Genomic DNA, 22,419 nt, shown 5'->3' with positions numbered 1-22,419 from the left:
TGCTTTTTTCTATTTTTTTACCTTTGGACCAACTGAGGGAACAAAAACCTAGGCTCAATGAAGATCACAATAATATATACCATTCTAAAACGTAACAGTCCAAATTCACGCTTCTATGACTGTCCCGATGTTTCCATCTATCCCGGCCACTAAAGTCCCCCGCCCCCTTTCATTTAGTGCCTCAAACAATGTTCACGTCTGTAATCGTTTTCATACGTATTTTATTCGAGTTTCAAATATCCCGCTCCTCTAGTCTTGCGACTGCGCGAACTAGACATGAAGGATGTCGGGATAGGTAGTCCCAATTATTTAATGCTGCCGGCTGCTATAATTCCCAGAAGGCTATTCTCGGGTGGATGTGGCGGTTGCTAAGGACCACAGTAGTTCGGGCTTCTGCGACCATGTCATCGGGTGGTGAGGGGCATCTTGTCTCGGTTGATTATGAAGTGTTCGGCAAGGTGCAGGGAGTCTTCTTCCGCAAACATACGCAGAAAGAGGCGAAGCGGCTGGGCCTGGTCGGTTGGGTGCAAAACACCGAAAGAGGAACAGTTAAGGGACAACTGCAGGGTGCCGATGAGCCGGTGAGGGCCATGCAGACTTGGCTGAGCAAAACGGGCAGCCCTAGGTCCCACATAGAGAAGGCCGAATTCACCAACCAGAAGCGGACCCAGCAGCGGGACTTCTCGGACTTTCAGATCATCAAATGAGCTGTGCGACGATTCCAAGTTGTCATGGTTCCTCCTTCCGGGACTGGGCGCAAGGTCAGGTTACTATTCCTGCGGTTGAATCTTGTTTTCCCGGATTTATTGGAGCAGCTTTGGAAATAGATTTGCCTCGCCGCCCTGATATGACGATAATTCTGCGACTTATCTCGAAGTTACTGTTAATGTTAATATTCGAGTATTTCTAGAATTGCCAGTTGGTGTTAAACCAAATGGCGATATTCGATCGTGCTCCTGTTTGGTTTAAATGTCCTTGGTTTATTCAATGTTTGTAGTTTGGGAATTAGCGGGGCCATTCTTTGGGGACTGCTCTTCCAACAACGATATAAAAATAACTTAGGCAAATAAGAGTTTCTCTAAATGCGTTTGAGTTGGCAATCGCAGTCTCCCTGTTCAGTGCAAGGTGTGAATTGTTGAAAAAACACTACTGGATTCCTAAATAAAATTTCTTCCACATAACTCAATTGGAATTTGAATAATAACTCAATGTACATGAAAATGCTATTAAGTATTATGATGTCACCTAACAATCTCTGCAAGGCGTTTCTTGGCACCATGGCATAGCTATGGGGTGTGTTTGAATGTGTAATCCAAAGCTTGTATATTAAATCCTAAGAAATGTACAATTGGATTGCTTCCCTTGAGATGAAATGTTAAATAATGACTCTGTTTCCCAAATACTCTATTTCAGGTGAATGTTGAAACATCTTGGACTGGGAAAGGATTTCCCAGAGTCGGGTGCCAAAATCAATATTTCTCCTTCATTAATCCCAATTTTTGTTTGTAATGTGGTGTTGTGTAAAGGATCAATTAATTATCACAAATTGAATGTGAAGTGACCTGCAATTCATCAGATTATTTTATCTGGAGCAATGTTTATTTAGATTATGGTAACTAGAATATCATGATCTTGTAAGGTTTTGAGTGAAGTTTGGTGTTGAAGAAAATAGGCTTGGCAAAGTTTAAATTCTTAGTAATAAAAAAAATATCCTGCATTAAATTACCTGAACTTTGGTATTTGTCCCTTCAGTCGTTTGTATGTTGGAAGCAAGTTGTTCCAAAGGACCAAATGCTTTGTTGTTTAAAAATGTCTGACTGTCAGTTTTCAAAATTACTATTTTAATAATTTTCACAATGCAGCTCATGCAGTTACGGATGAAAGTCTGAGACTGGAGTTCAAGTTTGAGTGATGAAATGGAATCCTGAGAATAGTTTAATTCTGTGAAGGAGATTGCAATTTGGGCAGGCCTCCTTTAGCTGCTGAAGTAAAAGATTCAAAGTACATTCATCATCAAACGATGCATGCAGTATACAATACTTTCAAGACAGCCACAAAACAGAAAATCATGGAACCCATTCACAGAAAAACATTAATTCCCCACCATGCACAAGAAACAAATTGTCCAAGTGGCAACAAAAGGAACAAGTGAACACACAGAATGTAAAACACAAAAACAAAGGAATCCATTTTAGAACAGTACAGTTCGGAAATCATTACCTGCAGGCTGCCCTTATTCAAAGCCCCAAAAAAAACACTCACAGTCCAATCCACAACCTGCGTTGATTAAACCTTGCTCCAGCACCGTCCTCTGATGACATTGAGGGAGAGAAAGAGATCATTTAAAAGAAGGGACCTTCCTTTAGGAGCAGTGAGGGAGAGAGAGACTATCATACGCAGCCGCATGTTTCTGGCAGCAGCAAGTGAGAGGTTGGTACACGGTGCTGAACACTTGCCTTGATGTTTTCAATCTTTCTTGATGCTTTAATTGGTGAGATTGGCAAGAAATGGAGTCAACCATGGGCTCACACACACCCTGTCCCAAGCTTCTTGTCCTCAAGGAGGCCCCACACCTCCCAAAAACCCTCTTGGAGACACCAAAGCGCCAGTTTGCTCAATTGGCCTAAAAACACACCATTACACTGTAGATCCCAGGCTCCAGGAACACCAGAACTACATTTGAAAGAGAAGGAAGTGAAAGAAGCAGTTTTGTGGATGTTGCCCTTGGTGTCATCTGAAGTACATTAGTTACCCTTCCTGAATATTGTCAAGTGACAAATCAACATTTGATCTTTTCCTAATCAGTTCAAATTTGTGGCTTCTATAGTCCTTAATCTAGGCCTTGATCTTAATGTCTGATCCTTTGAAGAGAAAGCATATTCTGGAATGGTTGCAGAGGATTGGAAAATTATCAATTTATTATCTATGCACATAAATGGCACCGTATATAACCCTGAGACTCATTTTCTTGCAGGCATAATCAATAAATCCATAATAGAATAATTACCATAACAATCATAAATGAAAAACCAAACCATCTTGGGCATTCAACCAGTGTGCAAGACAACAAACTGCAAATACAAAAATAAAGTAATAATAACAAGCAATAAATATCGAGAACGTGAGATGTGTTCTTAAAAATGAGAATAGATTGTGTCACCATTTCAGCGATGCAGCAAGTGAAGTTGAGTATAATTATTTTGTTTGGTTCAAGAGTCTGATGGTTGAGGGATAAAAACTGTTCTTGAACCTGGTGGTGCAAGTCCTGAGGCCCCTGTGCTACCTTCATGATGGCAGCAGCAAGAAGACAGTATGACCTAGGTGTTGGGGGTCCCTGGTGATGGATGCTGCTTTCTTGCATTTACTCCATGTAAGTGTGCTCAGTGGTTGAGAGGGCTTTACCTGTGATGGTCTGGGCCATATCCACTACTTTTTGGAACACAGCAGGCCAGGCAGCATCTATAGGGAGAAGTGCTGTCGATGTTTCGGGCTGAGACCCTTCGTTAGGACTAACTGAAAGGAAAGATAGTAAGAAATTTGAAAGTAGGAGGGGGAGGGGTAAATGCGAAATGATAGAAGAAGACCAGAGGGGGTGGGGTGAAGCTGAGAGCCAGAAAGGTGATTGGCAAAAGAGATACAGAGCTAGAGAAGGGAAAGGATCATGGGACGGGAGGCCCAGGGAGAAAGAAAGGGGGAGGGGAGCACCAGAGGGAGATGGAGAACAGGCAGAGAGAGAAAGACAAAAAAAGGGAGGGGGGAAAAAAACTCAATATATCAGGGATGGGGTTAGAAGGGGAGGAGAGGCATTAACAGAAGTTAGAGAAGTCAATGTTCATGCCATCAGGTTGGAGGCTACCCAGCCAGTATATAAGATGTTGTTCCTCCAACCTGAGTGTGGCTTCATCTTGACAGTAGAGGAGGCCATGAACAGACATATAAGAATGGGAATGGGATGTGGAATTAAAATGTGTGGCCACTGGGAGATCCTGCTTTCTCTGGTGGACAGAGCGTAGGTGTTCAGCGAAACGGTCTCCCAGTCTGCATCGGGTCTCACCAACATATAAAAGGCCACACCGGGAGCACCGGACGCAGTATACCACACCAGCCAACTCACAGGTGAAGTGTCACCTCACCTGGAAGGACTGTCTGGGGCCCTGAATGGTGGTGAGGGAGGAAGTGTAAGGGCAGGTGTAGCACATGTTCCGCTTGCAAGGATAAGTGTCAGGAGGGAGATCGGTGGGAAGGGATGGGGGGGATGAATGGACACGGGAGTCGCGTAGGGAGCGATCCCTGCGGAAGGCAGAAAGAGGAGTGAAGGGAAAGATGTTCTTGGTAGTGGGATCCCATTGGAGGTGGCGGAAGTTACGGAGAATTATACATTGGATCCGGAGGCTGGTGGGGTGGTAGGTCAGGACAAGGGGAACCCTATCCCGAGTGGGGTGAGGGCAGATATGCGGGAAATGGGAGAGATGTGTTTGAAAGCAGAGTTGATGGTGGAAGAAGGGAAGCCCTTTGTTTAAAAAAGGAAGACATCTTCATCCTGGAATGAAAAGCCTCATCCTGGGAGCAGATGCGGTGGAGACGGGAGGAATTGTGAGAAGGGGATAGCATTTTTGCAAGAGACAGGGTGGGGAGAGGAATAGTCCAGGTAGCTGTGAGAGTCTGTAGGCCTATAGTAGATATCAGTAGATAGGCCATCTCCAGAGAAAGATCAAGAAAGGGGAGAGAGGTGCCAGAAATAGATCAGGTAAATTTGAGGGCAGGGTGAAAGTTGGAGGCAAAGATAATGAAGTCAACGAGCTCAGCATGTGTGCAGGAGGCAGGGCCAATGCAGTCGTCGATGTAGCGAAGGAAAAGGGGGGGACGGATACCTGTATAGGCTTGGAACATGGACTGTTCCACAAAGCCAACAAAAAGACAGACATAACTGTCATGTGGGTGCCCATGGCTACACCTTTGGTTTGGAGGAAGTGGGAGGAGTCAAAGGAGAAATTATTGAGAGTAAGAACTAATTCCACTAGACGGAGGAGAGTGGTGGTAGGGGGGAGTTGGTTAGGTCTGGATTCCAAAAAGAAGCGGAAAGCTTTGAGACCTTCCTGGTGGGGGATGGAGGTATATAGGGACTGGACGTCCATGGTGAAAATAAGGCAGTGGAGGCCAGGGAACTTAAAATCATTGAAAAAATTCAAAGTGTGAGAAGTGTCCCGAACATAGGTAGGAAGGGATTGAACAAGGGGGGATAAAACAGTGTCAAAGTATGCAGAAATGAGTTCAGTGGGGAAGGAGCAAGCTGAGACAATGGGTTACCTGGACAGGCAGGTTTGTGGATCTTGGGTAGGAGATAGAAACAGGAAGTGCGGGGTGTGGGAATTATGAGGTTGGTGGCAGTGGATGGGAGATCCCCAGAGCTGATAAGGTTGGTGATGGTCTAGGAGACAGTGGCCTGGTGCTCCTTAGTGGGAGCCCCTCCGGTCTTCTATCATTTTGCATTTTCCCCTCCCCCTCATACTTTCAAATCTCTTACTATCTTTCCTTTCAGTTAGTCCTGACGAAGGGTCTCAGCCCGAAACATCGACTGCCTGGCCTGCTGCATTCCACCAGCATTTTGTGTGTGTTACTTGAATTTCCAGTATCTGCAGATTTCCTCATGTTTGTCCACTTCTTTTTGTAGGATTTTCCGTTTAAGGGGATTGGTGTTTCCATACCGGCTGCGAATCAGCCAATCAACATACTCTCCACCACACATCTATAGAAGTTTGTCAAAATTTCAGATGTCATGCTGAATTTTCACAAATACCTAAGGAAGTAGAGGTGCTGCTGTGCTTTCTCCATAGTAGCATTTACGTGCTGGGCCCAAGGTAGTTCCTCTGAAGTTATAACACCGAAAAATTTAAAATTGCTGACCCTCTCCACCTCTGATCTCCTGATGAGGACTGGCTCATGGATCTCCAGTTTCCTCCTCTTGAGTAAGAGTTGTCATTCTGGCACTACTCAGCCAGATTTTCAATCTCACTCCTATAAGCTGATAGGTCACCACTTTTGATTCGGCCTGTGGCAGTGGTGTCATCAGCAAACTTGCATGTGGCATTGGAGCTCTGCTTAGCCAGTAGCACAGTACAACAGGGGGCTAAGCACACGGCCTTGTAGTGCACCTGTGCTGATGGAGCTTGTGGAGGAGATGTTGTTCCCAATCAGAACTGACTAGGGTCTGAAAGTGAGGAAATTGAAGATCCAATTGCACAGGGAGGTATTGAAGCCAAGGCCTTGAAGCTTATTATTTGTGAGGAGATGATGGTATTGAATGCCAAACTATAGTTGTTAAAGAGCATCCTGATATATGTATCTTTGCTGTCAAGATGTTCCAAGGTTGAGTGAAGAAACAATGAGATGGCAAGCACTGTGGACCTGTTGCACCAGTATGCAAATTGGAGCAGATCCAAGTCACTCCAATAGTCATTGACTCCACTGTTTAAGAAGTGAGGGAGGCAAAAGACAGGAACTTATAGGCCAGGTAGCCTGACTAAGTGTTTAGCAAGATGTTATGGTCCATTATTAAGGATGAGGTTTTGGGGTACTTATAGGCACATGACATAAAAAGGCTGAAGTCAGCATGGTTTTGTGGAAGTTGTGGCAAGGCAGGGTTCGCATGATGTCCAGGCAAGGAGGTCTTTGCACAGCAGATTCCCCAAGCCATTTCGACCTACTGTAGACAAGGCGAGATTAGGGCATGAAGGGATATTGGGAGAATGTAGGAGATTGAGGCTGAGAGGAAAATTAGATCACCCATGATGAATGCTGGAGCAGACTTGGGCTAAAGGGCCTAATTCTGTTCCTATAGCTTATGGTCTTGTAAGAATGTAAAAGAAATTTGTGAAATGCACACACCAACTCAGAGACAATTGTTTTACTAACTTCAAAGTATCATCAGTTGCTAGCTAATCACAAACAAGAGAAAATCTGCAGATGGTGGAAATCCAAGCAACACACACAAAATGCTGGAAGAACTCAGCAGGCCAGGCAGCATCTGTGGAAAAGAGTATTCTTGACGTTTCAGGCTGAAAACCTTCGGCAGGACTGGAGAGAAAAAGCTGAGAAGTAGATTAAAAAGGTGAGGGTGAAGTAAAGAGCTTGGAAGTTGATGGGTGAAAGAGACAGAAGGCCATGGACGAAATGCCGCCCCCACCTCTCCTTCACCATTTCCCATCCCCTTTTCCCTCTCTCACCTTACCTCCTTGCCTGCCCATCGACTCTGGTGCACCATCCCTATTTTCTTAATTCAATGGCCTTCTGTCCCTTTCATCTATCAACTTCCCAGCTCTTTACTTAATCTCTGCCCTTTTAGGTTTCACCTTTCACCTTGTGTTTCTCTCTCCCCTCCCCCCACCTTTTCAATCCTCAACTCCTCAGCTTTTTTCTTCGGGCCTGCAGAAGGGTTTAGGCCCGAAATGTCAACAATACTCTTTCCCATAGTTGCTGCCTGGTCTGCTGAGTTTCTCCAGCATTTTGTGTGTGTTGATCAGTTGTTAGCTTGTAGTTTCTATTGACTTTTAACACCTATTATTGTGAATGGTGATTAATCTTACAAATAAGGAGTTCAAACGTACACAGTTTACCAAATGGTTAGTATCTATAACTGCAAATCAGTTCTGAAAAAAATGGAACATTTCTCTGTTCTCCTTGTGCACAAGAAAAATAAAGTATGATTGAGGAATGATTTCAAGTTTTCAGAGTCTAGTTAATCGGAAATGACAGTTTCCTCAAGGGGAAATCTTGTCTGACAAAACTGCTGGAATTCTTTAAGGAAATAATAGGCAGCATAGACAAAGGAAAGTCAGTGAATGTTGTTTATTTGGATTTTCAGAAGACCTTTGACAGGGTGCCACACATGAGGCTGCAAAACAAGATAAGAGACCATGGTATTATAGGGAAGACACTAGCATAAACTGACTGACTGTCAGGAGGCAAAAGAATGGGATAAAGACAGCCTTTTCTGGTTGGCTGCCAATGATTCACAGGGGTTAGTGTTGCAAACACTTCTGTTCACATTATATGTCAATGGTCTGGATGACAGAATTGATAGTGTTATGGCCAAGTTTGTAGATGATACAAGATGGAGGAACCTTGTTGAGGAAGCAGCGAGTGCATAGAAGGACTTGGACAGATTAAGAGAATGGGCAAAGAAGTGGCAGATGGAACTCCATGTAGGGAAGTGTATGGTGGTGCACTTTGGTAGAAACAAAAAGAGTGTAGACATGGGGAATCAATTCAGAACATGAAGGTGCAAAGGGACTTAGAACTTCTGCAGGATTGTAATGCTGAACTAAAAACAAGAATGACATTGTTCCGACCACACTTTAAAGTGTTGGGAGCAGTTTTGGGCTAAGAAAAGATGTGCTGACATTGAAGAAGATCTAGAAAAGGTTCTCACGAATGGTCCCAGGAATGAAGGGTTAATGTATGAGGAGTTTTTGATGGGTCTAGCCCTGTACTCGCTGGAGTTGAGAAGAATGAGAGAGGATCTCAATGAAACTCACTGAATATTGGAAAGCCTAGATAGAATGAACATGGAGAGGATGTTTGCAATAGTGGTGGAGTTCTATGACCAGAGGGCACAGTCTCAGAATTGAAAGATGTTTCTTTAGAACAAGGTGAGGAGGATTTTTTTTTATCCAGAGGATGGTGAATCTGTGGAATTCATTGTCACAGCAGCTGTGGGGCTTAGTGATTGAGTACATTTAAAGCAGAGGTTGATAGGTTCTTGATTCGTAAGGGTGTCAGGGGTTACTGGGAGAAGGCAGGAGAATAGGTTTGAGAGGGAAATAAATCAGCCATGATGGAATGGCAGAGCAGACTTAATGAGGCAAATGACCTAATTCTGCTATGCCTTATGATGATATCCCACAATTAATAGGCACAGTTTCTCTCTACTTAATCTATGAAAGTCTATCAAGATGTTAAACTTGTATCAATTCTCCTCTCAATAGCCCAGATTTTCTTTTCTATTTTATATGAAATCCCAAGAACCTTTCCAGTAAATTTTGTTTCACACCTTTCTAAGCAGTTCAAAGTCCTCTGAATGTATGGTGGCATAAATTGTATGCAGTACTCAACCAATGTTTTAGGAGAATACTTTTGTGATTTATGCCTTTTGTGTTTGAAGCCCAAGATCTTTTATATTTATTGAATGTTTTCTCAACTTGCCCTGCCACTAAAAATATATCCTCATTGCCAGCACCTTTTAAGAATTGTACCAGTTGTCTCTGATTTGTTGAAAATTAAAATTATTCCTCCTTGTATGTACTGCTGTTTTTCAAAAGCCATTGAAAATTATAGAGAAATGCCAAGGTACAAATAACATTTTTTCATTATCAGTTGTGCTTGCTTAAGCTACTATTCGTGAATTGTGTTTGCATAAAGTTGTCATAACTCTAGCTTGAAAAACACAGGAAGTGACAGTGACCTTAGGATCATTGATGTGCAAGAGAAACTTCGGGTGCAAATTCATTGCTCCATGAAAATGGAAAAACAGGTGGATAGGGTTGTGAAGGAGGCATTTCGTTTACTTGCTTAATAATCGGGCGATTTGAGTATAAAAATGTTGGGACATTTTATTGCAGCTTTGCGAGCCACACTTGGAATATTATGTGCTGTTCTGGTCACCACACTCTGGAAAGTATCTAGTAGTACTAGAAATAATGCAGTAGAGATTCACCAGGATTTGCCTAGAATGGAGGGCATTGGTTACAATGAAAAATTGGATAAACTGGGTGTCATGAGTCCTGTCGGCTTGCACCCGTATTAGTTATTTTGTTGTCATATCTAGAGTTGTTAAACCCTGTGCTTTCTGTTTAATCTTGCCAAGTAAATTTTGACTGACATGGGTTTTCAGCCTACTGTGATTTTTTTTAAAGTGGACTCCCAATTAGCAATTATCTCAGGGTCCTTGTGTGTGTTTCGAGTCTTGTAGTGTTGCTCAGTCAAGCCACTGATATTCAGTTGGTGTCCTGATGAATAAACTCAGCCTTTCTGTCTCAACAGGGGAGTTTGTTGTTATTCCACAGCTGGGTTCAATCATCTGTCAGCACACACTGTGACACTGTGGGATTGCTTTCCTCACTGACGGGTGACCCTACAGGGTTTATAAAAGTACAAGACACATTGAAAGGGGAGATATTCACACGCTTTTTGCGGGTAGAGAAATCTAAAACTAGAGGACAGGTTTAAGGTAAGGGGAGCAATGCTTAGACGAGTTCAGAGAGGCAAGTTTTTCATACAGAGTGAGGTAAGTAAATGGAACAAGCTGCCAGTGGGGCTGATAGAGGGAGGTACAATCACAGCATTTTTTATAAAGACATTTAGATAGATATAGAGAGAGATGGGGAAAATTCAGAAAAATGGGATTAACATAGTTAGACATTTGTTTGGTATGGATGAATTGGGCTAAATGGCCTGCTTCTATAATGTATGACAGTATCATAGAAGACTACGGTGTTGGATGCAGGGAAGTTAAGGCATATTCTGGAGTTAGGGTATATAACAAATATTAATTTCAACAGCAGCCATTCTTCAGATTTGAATGAGGATTGCAGATTGAGTTTAAAATGCAGTTCAGAACAGTGGGTTTCCTGGAGCTGCAGGTTGGGGGTCAATTGCAAACAAAAAAAAATCCACTTTGACGACAGTTCCCTGCATTTGCATGAATGTGGCCCAGAGTCAGTGGGGATTAACATTCATTTTGGGTGTCTGGGGTGTGGGTGCGAAGAAGGATGTGTGAAAACTATCTGTAATTCAAAGGAAGCATTGTAGATACATTGTAACTGTAGAATTGCCCTGCTGTTAATCTGATCTTCAGCATATAAAATTGTCGTGTAATATTGGGTCAAACAGGCCTCTTCTTACAAGAGGTTTCATAGCTGTTCATCTTGATGAATAAACACTTCTAAACCCACTAGGTGCAGTGTCTCAGGTGACTTTGTTCATGCTACAACACAAAGTACATTTATTATCAAAGTATGTATAACCCTGAGATCTGTCTTTCCACAGACAGCCACGAAACAGAAACATCATGGAACCCGTTCAAAGAAAACATCAAACACCCACGAGCAAAAAAAAAGAGCAAATCACGCAAACGGCAAAAAACCCGAGTAAATAGCACACAGAATATTAAACATCAAACTGTAGAATCCTTGAAACAGTCTAGGAATGTTCAGTTTAGCTCAGTTCGGTTCAATTTATCATTGTATAATTTGCTGACTGTGGGCCACAGAGCCAGTTCACCCCAATAAAAATTGCACAAAATAGCAATAAAAAAAGAAGTAACCAGAAACACATATTCCATGAACTGCAGAGCCCTCGAAATACAAGTCACAAACGGCACTGATCAAAGAATGCGCAAGACTCCGACACCTTTCTCCAGCAGCAGTGAGCAAGAGAAGAGAGAGGGAGGCTGGTCAAAGGCAGATAGAAGGCGCTGAACATCTGCTCGCCTACCACTCTCAACCTAGTTGCTTTCAATCTTTCTCGACGCTCTATTCGGTGAGAGATGGAGTCAATCATGGTCTCCAGATTTCTTGGCCTCCACTCCAAACCTCACTAAACTCCCTTGGAGACGGCAAAGTGCTAGGTTGTTCAATCAGCCCAAAAACACACCATCACGGGTCCCAATCACATGTAGCTTAGTAGTAGAATCATATTTGAAAGAAGAAGTAAATGAAGTCATTTTGTGTATTGCCTGAAGGACATCACCATTGGTCATGTTGTTCACTGGCACTATCTTGACCAGATCCACAAGTTAAATTACCAGCTGAAATAATCAACAGGAGAAATCTCCTATTATACTAAATCATACATTACTTGCTTCAGTGGCTTTTGTGAAAATTTTATAAATAAATTTCTTAATACCTCCTTAAATTTAGTACACTTCGTCACTGGAGATTCTTTTTTTTTGTAATTTTTTTATTGAAGTTCATCATCAAACAAACATTTCCATAAGATGTATTTCAGACATTGTACATATATATCATATAATCATATATATCACAAATCTCCACAAAGTATTTATCTGAGGTATACACTTATAGAAAAGAGTGGAAAGAAAAAACAAGCAAAAGGAAAGAACTATGTACAAGTAGGGAGTGATTTTTTTACAACAGATTCATTGATTTGTAAGAATAAAATCAGGCCTATGAGGCATTATGTAGTTAAACCATTTTTCCCACTATGAATCAAATTGTTCCAGCTTATGGTTAACAGATGCTGTTATCTTCTCCATTTTGTAAACGTCCATTGTAATTTCCATCCATGTATTTAAAGTTGGGCTCTCCTGTGATAACCATTTCCTAGTAAGAGTCTTTTTACCAGCCACCAACAGTATATTCATTAAATATTTATCTCTTTTCAACCATTCTTGAGGTATATATCCAAAATATATGGTCTTACTTTCTAAGGGTATTTCACATTTAAAGATGTCTTGTAGGGCATTGTGTATCCCCCTCCAATAGTTTTTGATAACAGGGCAGTCCCAAAAAATATGATAATGATTTGCATTTTGATTTCCACAATTTCTCCAGCAAACAGGGAGGTTACTATCATAATGGGATTTCTGAGAGGGTGTGATAAGATATCTTATCAAGTTTTTCCAACTAAACTCCCTCCATTTCTGTGTACTGGTACACTTCCATTGATATCTCCATATTGTCCATTCTTCCTCAGATATAATTATCCTTCCTTCCTTTTCTCATTTTGTTTTAATGTATGAAGTCGAATGTGTTTTAAGATTTGATAACCCCTTATACATGCTTGAAATGACTCTACTACCATTATCTGAATTATATGCTTTTCTAAAGAGCTCTATCAAGCATGTATTTGCCTTGGTTACATTTTTAAGCTTCTTATTAACATATTGTCGCATCTGTAAATACCAATAAAAATCTTGTTTTTCTAATAAGTGTTTCTCTTTAAGCATTTCAAAACTGAACAGTGTTCCTTTTTTCATTATGTTGCAAAGAACTGTTATTCCTTTAGCTGTCCAGTCCTTAAATCTAGCATCCAATTTATTTGGTGTAAAATCCAAGTCATATGCACACCATTTAAGAATTGCAATGTCTCCCTCTAGATTATATTCTTCTATAGTAGTTTTCCATATTTTAAGAGTCAGTTTCACCCATGGGTTATCAATAGTATTTATGTACCTTTGCAGGTTGTTATCAGCCAAAATTGCTTGTATGGGGATGGGAAGTACCCGCTCCTCAATGTTTTTCCATTGAGCGTCATATGATGGGTTGCACCAACATATCACAGCTCTCAACTGTGCTGCAAAATAATAATCTCTAAGAGAAGGTAGGCCCCATTCCCCCCTTTTCCTTTGCTAACTGCAAAGTTTTGAGATGAACTCTAGGCCTTTTACCCTGCCAAATATACCTTGATTGCAGCTTGTTCCATTCATTGAACTGATTTTGATTAATCTCTATTGGTAGGGTCTGAAAGAGATATAACAGTCTGGGCAGTATATTCATTTTAATAGACTCAATCCTTGAACTGAGACTGAAAAAAGGAATCAGGTTCCATCTTGCCACATCTTCCTTAATTTTTTTATATAAAGGCTGATAATTACATTCTGATAATTTTGCCAAATCTTTTGGCGTAATGATGTCCAAATATTTGAAAGACTCTGTGTGCCATGCCCAGGGGTATCGACTTTCAATTTCTCTTGGTGGGCTATAATAATATGAAAGTAATTGTGTGTTGATCTTGTATCTTGATAATTGACCATATTGTCAAAGGATTGCATCAATTTAGGTAAAGAGTATGTTGGTTCCCCTAGGTAGATCAAAATGTCATCCGCATAACAAGACAATTTATGCTCTGTCCCTTTAATAGTAATTCCCTTGATATCTTCATTTTGTCTGATGTATTGAGCTAATGGTTCCAGATATAACGTGAAGAGTAGTGGTGACCATGCACAACCCTGTCTCGTGCCCCTTTCTAGGGTAAGACTATTTGATAAATATCCATTGATTTTAATCCTAGCAGGAGGATTGTCATGTAGTGTCTGTATAGTTTTAATAATTGTGTCTTGGAAACCAAATCTATGTAAAACTCTGTAAAGAAAATTCCAATTAACCGAATCAAATGCTTCTTCCACGTCCACGCTTAGACCTATTGCTTCGATTTTATTTTTTTGTATATGATCCATAATGTGAAGCGTCCTTTGTATATTGTCTTGTGTCTGGCATTGTCGTATAAAACCTGTCTGATCATTATGTATCAGTATGGGTAGAAACTCCTCTAATCATTTGGCCATGATGGAGGTAAATAACCTATAATCTACATTTAGAACGGATATTGATCTAAATGACCTGCATTCCATTTTATCCTTGCCTTCTTTCGGTATAGCTGAGATTATCGCTTCCTTCCAACTGGGTGGCATTTGTGCCTTTTTTAGAGCCCAGTTCATTGTGGGGAGTAAAACAGGAATTAACTCATTTTTAAATTATTTGTGGTCACTGGAGATTCTTAATAATAAATATGATGTATAAATTTGAAAATTATTCCATGAGATTATGTTTAACATTATATAAAATTCCAAAAATAATGAGTATGACATTGTTTTGTGGAAGTTCTATGAATAGAAATTAGCTGGAATAATTTAAAATATCAAATAATTAGTTGAACATTGTATAAAGTCCATACAGAAAATTATTTAATTGTATGTGTAGCGTTGATGCCTTTTTCATCTTTCTACGCTTATATTGAAGGATTAACATATCTAAGCAGATGCTAGTGGGATTTGAAAGGATTTGATGCAGGCAGAGTAGATCCTCCTTCAAACAGTTATGTCTCTGCACTCTTCTCTGCCTCATAATATCAGACAGAACCTGACCAATCTCACTGGTACTCTTTTTGTCAGCAATAGAACTCGAGACTGTGGCGATGCATTGAACAATATCCCAGGTAAGACGTTTTTTGAAACATCCAACTGAGAAATGTAGTTTTTGAACACAACCTTTGAAAATGCTGGTGTATAGGAAGACCTGCCATGCACAATGTAGTGAAAAATCCAAAGGTAAGAAAACACCTAACACTTTAATAGGGATCTCCTTACCTCCTTCATAATGGCCTAGATTTTGCGGCTATAATGATGGTCAAACATCTGACATCACAAAATGAAACTGACAACATCTTTGTGATTTTGATAGTTTAATGTGGAAGTTATAAAGCTACTGTTATTGATGTACACAGTGTTCTGTGATGAGAAGCCTAGGCAAGAATGGTAAGGCCCCAAGTGCTGGAGTATCGGAGACGATTTCGAGAGTGAGACGAGAATCCAACGAGACAGAAATCCTAAATGCAATTGCAGACTGAACTAAAGTTGAGCTTGCGATTGAGGTCTGAACTTGCGATCTGGGTGCTCTTTAAATATCCAAATCTTGGCGAGCAGGCCAGACTTTTTAAAGAGACTCTGCTAGCTATCCATACTCAGGAGAATCAGAACATCTAAATCCTGGAGGCTAGTGCAGTGGGGTGCATACCATAACAGTTTCCACCAGTACAATCTGGGACAGATGAATCAAATTGACAAAAAAAATTAAGTGTTTAAATACTAGCGGTATGGCAAAGTTCCGATTCTTCTATGCAAGGTATGTAAGTGAGTTGGTGAATTAAATCATAATTACTGTTTGACAAAGTCTGTGGTCCTCAAAAACACATCTGTCAATTGTAACTCCATCTGGGTTTTTTTTTAAAGTATTATTTCAGCTCAGATTTCAAGTTCATGCTCTACTTTAATTATCCACGTGTACTTCAACCTTTCACTCAAAAATATTAGCCCAAAACGTTGCTCTCTTTGTCTGTTTTGCCACAACCTGCGAGAATGGTTCATGGCTGCTCAAACTGCTTGATGAAATCACAGTTGGTGGACACCAGCAATTGCTTTGAATAACAAATAGAGAACAGCATTGGAAATGAGAAGAAATCAATCACTGGGCTTTTGTGAGCAGCTTTGTCCATGCTCAGCAGCAAGCTTTTTTGTTTTACTGCTGACTGCTACATGAGGACCAATTCTGGCAATAATCTAAATACTTCCTGGCATACCTGCAGTCACTTGAGAGCGAGTCTTCTAACTTTTAATTGCAGTTGGCAGTCCAACTTAATCGTGCATTACCACCACCAAATGGACTAGAGAGTGATGTACAGAATTGGGAAATAAAACCCATACTAATTCTTTATCAAATGAAAACTAAATTACCCCAAAAAGTAGATTGTAAGTAATGAAAGAGATTACTGTGAATTAAATTAAAGTCACTTTCATAACTTAATAAAGATTTTAAATCAAAACTATCAACCGCCAAGGAAAGTAGTGAGGCCTGCAATTGATTTCTTTCAACCTTATATGCTTCACATTGTAATAGAATGTGTTCAACTGTTTCATAATGATGACCAAACCTACACAACACAGAGTGAATTTTTCTAACAAGATATAAGGAATAATGAAGAGTCTTTACAGCCAACTCCCATGCATGGACATGACATTAACAATCCAAAAATTACAAATGCTGGCAATAACTACAACCTTCAAAACATGAGTGCCCCAATATAAAGATGTAGTATATATTAACCATGAGCTCCAAAGATCCTTTTATGTTTTATGGAGAGTTTATGGTGGAAGCTATGGTTTATTTGGAAAGAGAACTTGTAAATACAGCAATGCTTTATAAATTAGATACACCTTTACATGGATATCACACAAAAATTGCTGGAGGAACTCAGCAGGCCAGGTAGCATCTATGGAAAAGAGTATACAGTCAATGTTTTGGGCCAAGATGTTTCTTCAGGATTGAGAGGGAAGGGAGAAGGGGAAAGAGGCTGGCTGGAAGGTGATAGGTGAAGCAAGGAGTCGGAGAGCAGCAGAGATCACAGAGGGGGAGCAGTGAGAGAGGATTTCACTGAACTCCCATCAAAGAGAAGATTTAAACTTCTTCAGGGTAGGCATTCCCTCAAGACTTCACAGTGAAGCAGCAAATCATAAACACGAGAAAGTCAGCAGATGCTGTATGTTGAAGTGCAAGAACTACACACTTAAATTTATAATTGTCTTCTGTCGGTATGACACAAATCATTTAATTCTAAAATGTAGTTGTGATTGCTTCATTGACAAAATCAATAATCAATTTATCTCCACACTTACTTACTGCCCATTACACTGCTGGTGCTTAGGACAGCGATGAAGGTCCTCTTTGAACATCTTCTCTATTGTGCCTCAGGTGTGGCTCAGGGTTCTCATTTCTGCCTCTATGGTACAGCGCCAAGTTGCCTTTGGTCCATGTTTCCTCCAGTCCAATGAAATGTTGTCTTGATGATGGAGTTGGCCTCTCTTCTCATCACATCACAAGATCACAAGACAAAGGAGCAGAAGTAGGCCATTCGGCCCATCGAGTCTGCTCCGCCACTCCACCATGAGCTAAACTATTCTCCCATCTAGTTCCAATTTCTGGCTTTTTCCCCATATCCCTTGATACCCTGACTAATTAGATACCTATCAATCTCTTCCTTAAACACCCTCAATGATTGGGCCTCCACAGCTGTATGTGGCAACAAATTCCATAAAACCACGACCCTCTGGCTAAAAAAATTTCTCCTCACCTCTGTTTTAAATGGGTACCCTCTAATTCTAAGACTGTGACCTCTTGTCCTGGATTCACCCACCAAGGGAAACAGCCTTTCCACATCTACTCTGTCCAACCCTTTCAACATTCGAAATGTTTCTATGAGATCCCCTCTCATTCTTCTATGCTCTAATGAATACAAACCAAGAGCCGACAAATGCTCCTCATATGTTAGCCCCTGCATTCCAGGAATCATCCTAGTGAATCTTCTCTGAACTCTCTCCAACATCAGCACATCCTTTCTAAGATAAGGGGCCCAAAACTGCACACAGTATTCCAAATGGGGTCTCACCAGTGCCCCATAGAGCCTCATCAACACCTCCTTACTCTTATACACTATTCCTCTTGAAATGAATGCCAACATAGTATTCGCTTTCCTTACTGCCGATCCAACCTGGTGGTTAACCTTTAGGGTATCCTGCACTAGGACCCCCAAGTCCCTTTGCACTTCCGATTTTTGAATTTTCTCCCCATCTAAATAATAATCTGCCCGATTGTTTCTTCTTCTAAAAAGTACAACCATACATTTCTCAACATTGTATCTCATCTGCCATTTCTTTGCCCACTCTCCTAAACTGTCCAAGTCTCTCTACAACCTTTCCGTTTCCTCAACTCTCCCTGCTCCTCCACCTATCTTGGTGCCCAATCCATTTCCAGCATTTCCTCATAATGATGGTGTTCATGTCCTCTTGGTGACACTGAAGAATTAGAGCGTGGTTGGAGATCTTCCTTGAATGGAAAATACAGGGGATCTTCTGGAGGTTCATGGTGTGGAATGATGACAGCTTGACAAGGTCACTGTCTGTCATGTGCCAGCATTCTAACCCATAAAAGAGTGTGGACAGAACACAGCTTCACCTTGATATGGACGCTGTGCTTGGTTGATCACAATATGTTGCAAATTTATCTCCATTAATGGCAAAATTGTAGAAAATCTGTTCATGGTGAATTTGGCTGAAGGATGCATGATCATCAGTTAACACACTGTCTCAGAAAACAAAATCTTAAAGTGTATTAATAATATGCAATGTCAAAGAAGAATATCAGTTCAATGGCCTGCTGCTTATAAGTTTTTACTTATATAACAGAATACAAATATATTCATGAAAGTAATTTGGTTGTAAAAGATGGGAGATGTCCAAATGTTGGGATGGACAGCAGTTTTTTTGATGAACTCTAAACCATGGTCTCTAGGGGTTTTGTTATTGCTTGGAACGTGGGTAGATGGGGGTTGATGCTTTCACCGCTGCTTGTGCATGGGAGGGTTCATTTTCTGTCATTCATCCTTTGGGGTTTTTCTTCTGTTTCATGGATGTCTGAGAAAAATAAGAATTTCAGGTTGTTTGCGAAGAGTATGGATTACAAGTTGGATACTGTATACATTTTCTGATATTAAATTGAATCATTTAAAAGATTATTAAATGGATTGAGAAGCTAAGTACAGGATAAAAATTATTTTGATTATTATTACTGGTTGCTTGTCACATTTTAACCAACTTCACTGATATTTTTTCATATACAATCAATGCCAAATTAGTATATATTGGGATTTACGTATAAATTTATTTAGGCTTGATAAATTTGTCTGATAATTAGCATGGTAAAAATGTTTAGATATTCATTATTTTCTCTTAACAGTTAATGAGACAGTGTCCAGCCTCCCTTTACAGATGGCACTGTATTTCAATGTCATCTTCTTTCCATTCTGGTGGGTGTCAGAAGTGTTTATGATCCATCTTAAGGTGAGAGTTTATTGACATCATTAAGACAATCAACAAGCTTTAAGTTTGTTGAATTTACAGCAGAACTCATAGTTAATATTCTCCTTTGCAATGTCTGCTCAATCGACAAATGGATTTTAGTTAAACATAAAGAGGCCCCATATTGACCTCACTCTGCACCTCATAGCCCCCAATACTGGAGTGGAACATAGTCATCCTTGATACCAAGGGACTGCCTGGAAAACGATAATTAAAACGGTGGTCTTCTGCAAATGAATTACAGGGTTTATTTTAGCTGCAGCAAACAGAATTCATGATTGGAACTCCAACATGGCAATTGCTCCAGAAAATATAGTGAGCAGAATGTAGTTACCTTTACAAATGATTTATTTTTCCCCATTGACTGAAGATGTGCTGTTGAGTAATTAAAAGTCCAACACTGACATCAGCAACAGAACCATTTAGAAACTTACCCAATATCCATTCTGAATTTCCAGACACTGGGTGAAATAATTGGATGGAGGGTAAAAGTACTTCAAGTCAGAGAGAACTAAGAACCAAATGTAGAAAAGCTCAGCCTCAATGACTGGAAGGGATGGGATGCGGGACTAAGCAATTGAAAGAGATCTCAATGGTCAAGGAAAGGGATAATAGGGTGGTGAATGGGAGAGGGTGAGATAAAATCTGAAATGATGGGGAGGGCTGAGCAACGGCCATGAGGGCACAGTTCTTAGGTCCGTTAACAACAGAGTTGTTGATTGTCCCAATGCCCGAAACAAAGTATATTGCAGGGTAGATGTTTCTCTTCCTTGTAGTTAAACCTGATTGAAAGTCTTCTCAATCCTGATTCATAGAGCAAACTAAATTGCAAAGAATGTTTTTCTACTGCCTAACTTTTTGTTTCTCCGCATTGCCTCCCTGAACCAGTACAACATGTTGCCAGGATACTACCAATGGCTACTGCTGGCTGCTATAATAATTATCACGGTGATTGAAAGTATTCGGCTGTGTCTGGGCTACATGGGAAACTTGGAAGAAAAGGTAAGCGAATTATAAATCATAGTTATTTGTAAATGCTTTTTGTATCTGCATCTTTAGCCTGTGGCACAAAGGATAAATGCTCCAGCTATTTCAGCAAGTGCTCCCTCGATTGAATGATGTGTATGTCTATACACTAATAAAGCCCAGTTAAAGTTCAGATGAGATTTATTTTCTCTGGCTCCCTGGTATGTTTTATAAACACAAGTTCTTATTTAATAGCTTCCTAAGTTTCCCGGTGGCATCTCACGTACAAAGTCAGCGTCCATCATCAAGGACCTCCACCATCCACCCTTTCTTCTCAGGAACAAGAGCATTAGGTCCCACCCCATCAGGTTCAGGAACAGTTATCACCCCCCAGCCACCAGGCTCCTGAACCAGAGAGGATAATGTCATTCACCCAAACACTGAACTAATTCCACAACATATGCACTCTCTTTCAAGGACTATACAACTCATGTTCTCTGTATTTATTACGTACTTTTTCTTTTTTGCATTTGCATAATTTGTTGTCTTCTGCGCTTTTTCATTGATTCAATGGTGTATTTTTTGTACTTACTGTGAACACCCACAAGAAATTGAATCCCAGTGTGGGTGATAATAAACTGACTCTGAACTTTGTTCCTCGGATATATTCAGTTTGTTTATATGAATTTATATTTGATTCCCCTACTGTTGTTGCAGTAAGAGAACCCTTTAATCTTATTTAAAAACAATAGACATTAATAATGTGCATGTGTTTTTGTTCATCTCATTAGGATTTAGATATACTGGAAATTAAAGGATGTAGAGTTGATGTAAGAAAGTGGCACTAAGTTAAAATATCAGCCCCGATCTTACTGAGTGATGAAAAAATATAAATTCCTGCTTATATTTCTTACCTTCACAAGTTCTCCTTTTCATCCTACAGCTGCCAGAGTTAGCTGGATTTTGGTTGCTGTCCTTTGTCATTCAGCTACCTATCATCTTGTTCCTCCTCACCGATGAATCCATCATCATCGTACCCCTGGAAAGGGGTATGAATATTATCTACTCCATATTCCTGGTTTTTGAGTTGGTTCTGGGATTCCGGGCCCTAAGGGAAATGACGAATCACCTAACAAAAGGCTTCTACCTCCAACAGTTTCAGGAACCAGAGTATCCTCAACGGCACAAAAGAAGTCAAGAAACTGGAATTCCATTTGGGAGTGGTTCTATTTTCCTCGTGTAGTGGGCCAAGGACTTTCAAATGCATTAACTCTTACAATTGATCCAGTTGGCATTGCCACCACGTGGAGATCCTGGCTTCTCTGCCACTTCTCAGGTAAAAAGCCCCCTGTTGTAGCAACATTGACCTCTCCAGAGTAATAAAGAATATTTCATGACCTGAGCTGTACTAAATTTCATGAAGAAACATTAATCTATGCTGTCAGTAGAACAATTGACCCAACAATTTTTAAATAAAATTATTAGCATTAAATTCTTCGCATTGCATTTATGATTTTTTTTCTGATTTGTATATCACAGGCACTTTCCAAGTTTCCTTCCTTTATCCAATATCTTCCTGTATGATTCCACACAATGACTGCTATTTTAGACTTAAGAGGTGTGTCACGTACATAAATTCAATTCAAGTTTAATTGTCTTCAACCACACATGGTGTAAAACACAGTACCAACAGTCACACGTGGCACAAAGCATGTACAAGGTTGCAAGCAAGGTAAGATACAGCAGCCATGCAATAAGACAGTCCTGACCGAAGACACGGAAATCTGCAGCTTGTCTTCTGCCGAGCCAGTACTGGGTAGCAGTGCACACCGACCCTGATGGAAACAGATAGAAATATTTGAGAACAGGTTACTGGAGGTTAGTATCATTGGTTATTCCTATCAACTCTTTGCTCATGCCTAAACACAAAGATACTTCTGCATCTCTTTCACCCTTATCTCACTCACCACATTGACAGTCTTTGTGAGATCTGTAACAAAGGAAAAGAAAACGGGGAATCCAGTGCATTG

At 40.4% G+C, this 22,419-nt stretch overlaps 2 protein-coding genes across 2 annotated transcripts; both read left to right on the top strand.

Annotated features, from left to right (window-relative positions):
- The first annotated feature begins 235 nt into the window (after positions 1–235).
- On the top strand, positions 236–1,722 carry LOC140738453 (acylphosphatase-1-like). Its single transcript, XM_073065747.1, has 2 exons — positions 236–761; positions 1,414–1,722. The coding sequence occupies exon 1, from the start codon at positions 357–359 to the stop codon at positions 705–707; it is 351 nt and encodes a 116-aa protein (XP_072921848.1). The 5' UTR covers positions 236–356; the 3' UTR covers positions 708–761; positions 1,414–1,722.
- LOC140738452 (transmembrane protein 17-like) lies at positions 636–21,846 on the top strand. The gene is made up of 5 exons (XM_073065746.1): positions 636–761; positions 14,757–14,952; positions 19,302–19,405; positions 20,312–20,425; positions 21,333–21,846. The coding sequence occupies exons 2-5, from the start codon at positions 14,835–14,837 to the stop codon at positions 21,630–21,632; spliced, it is 636 nt and encodes a 211-aa protein (XP_072921847.1). The 5' UTR covers positions 636–761; positions 14,757–14,834; the 3' UTR covers positions 21,633–21,846.
- The last annotated feature ends 573 nt before the right edge of the window (positions 21,847–22,419 follow it).

Source organism: Hemitrygon akajei, chromosome 14 (assembly GCF_048418815.1).
Source record: "Hemitrygon akajei chromosome 14, sHemAka1.3, whole genome shotgun sequence".
NCBI classification, from domain to species: Eukaryota; Metazoa; Chordata; class Chondrichthyes; order Myliobatiformes; family Dasyatidae; genus Hemitrygon; species Hemitrygon akajei.
Note: the sequence above shows the minus strand (reverse complement) of the source record. Positions and strands in the feature narration are given on the sequence as shown.

Excerpts from the sequence above, each read along its gene's own strand:
- LOC140738452 (XM_073065746.1), top strand. The coding sequence starts at position 14,835 with ATGTCTCTGCACTCTTCTCTGCCTCATAATATCAGACAGAACCTGACC. Across the intron at positions 19,406-20,311 it reads TGTTTATGATCCATCTTAAG|TACAACATGTTGCCAGGATA; the intron begins GTGAGAGTTTAT and ends TCCCTGAACCAG. Across the intron at positions 20,426-21,332 it reads TGGGAAACTTGGAAGAAAAG|CTGCCAGAGTTAGCTGGATT; the intron begins GTAAGCGAATTA and ends TTCATCCTACAG.
- LOC140738453 (XM_073065747.1), top strand. The coding sequence starts at position 357 with ATGTGGCGGTTGCTAAGGACCACAGTAGTTCGGGCTTCTGCGACCATG.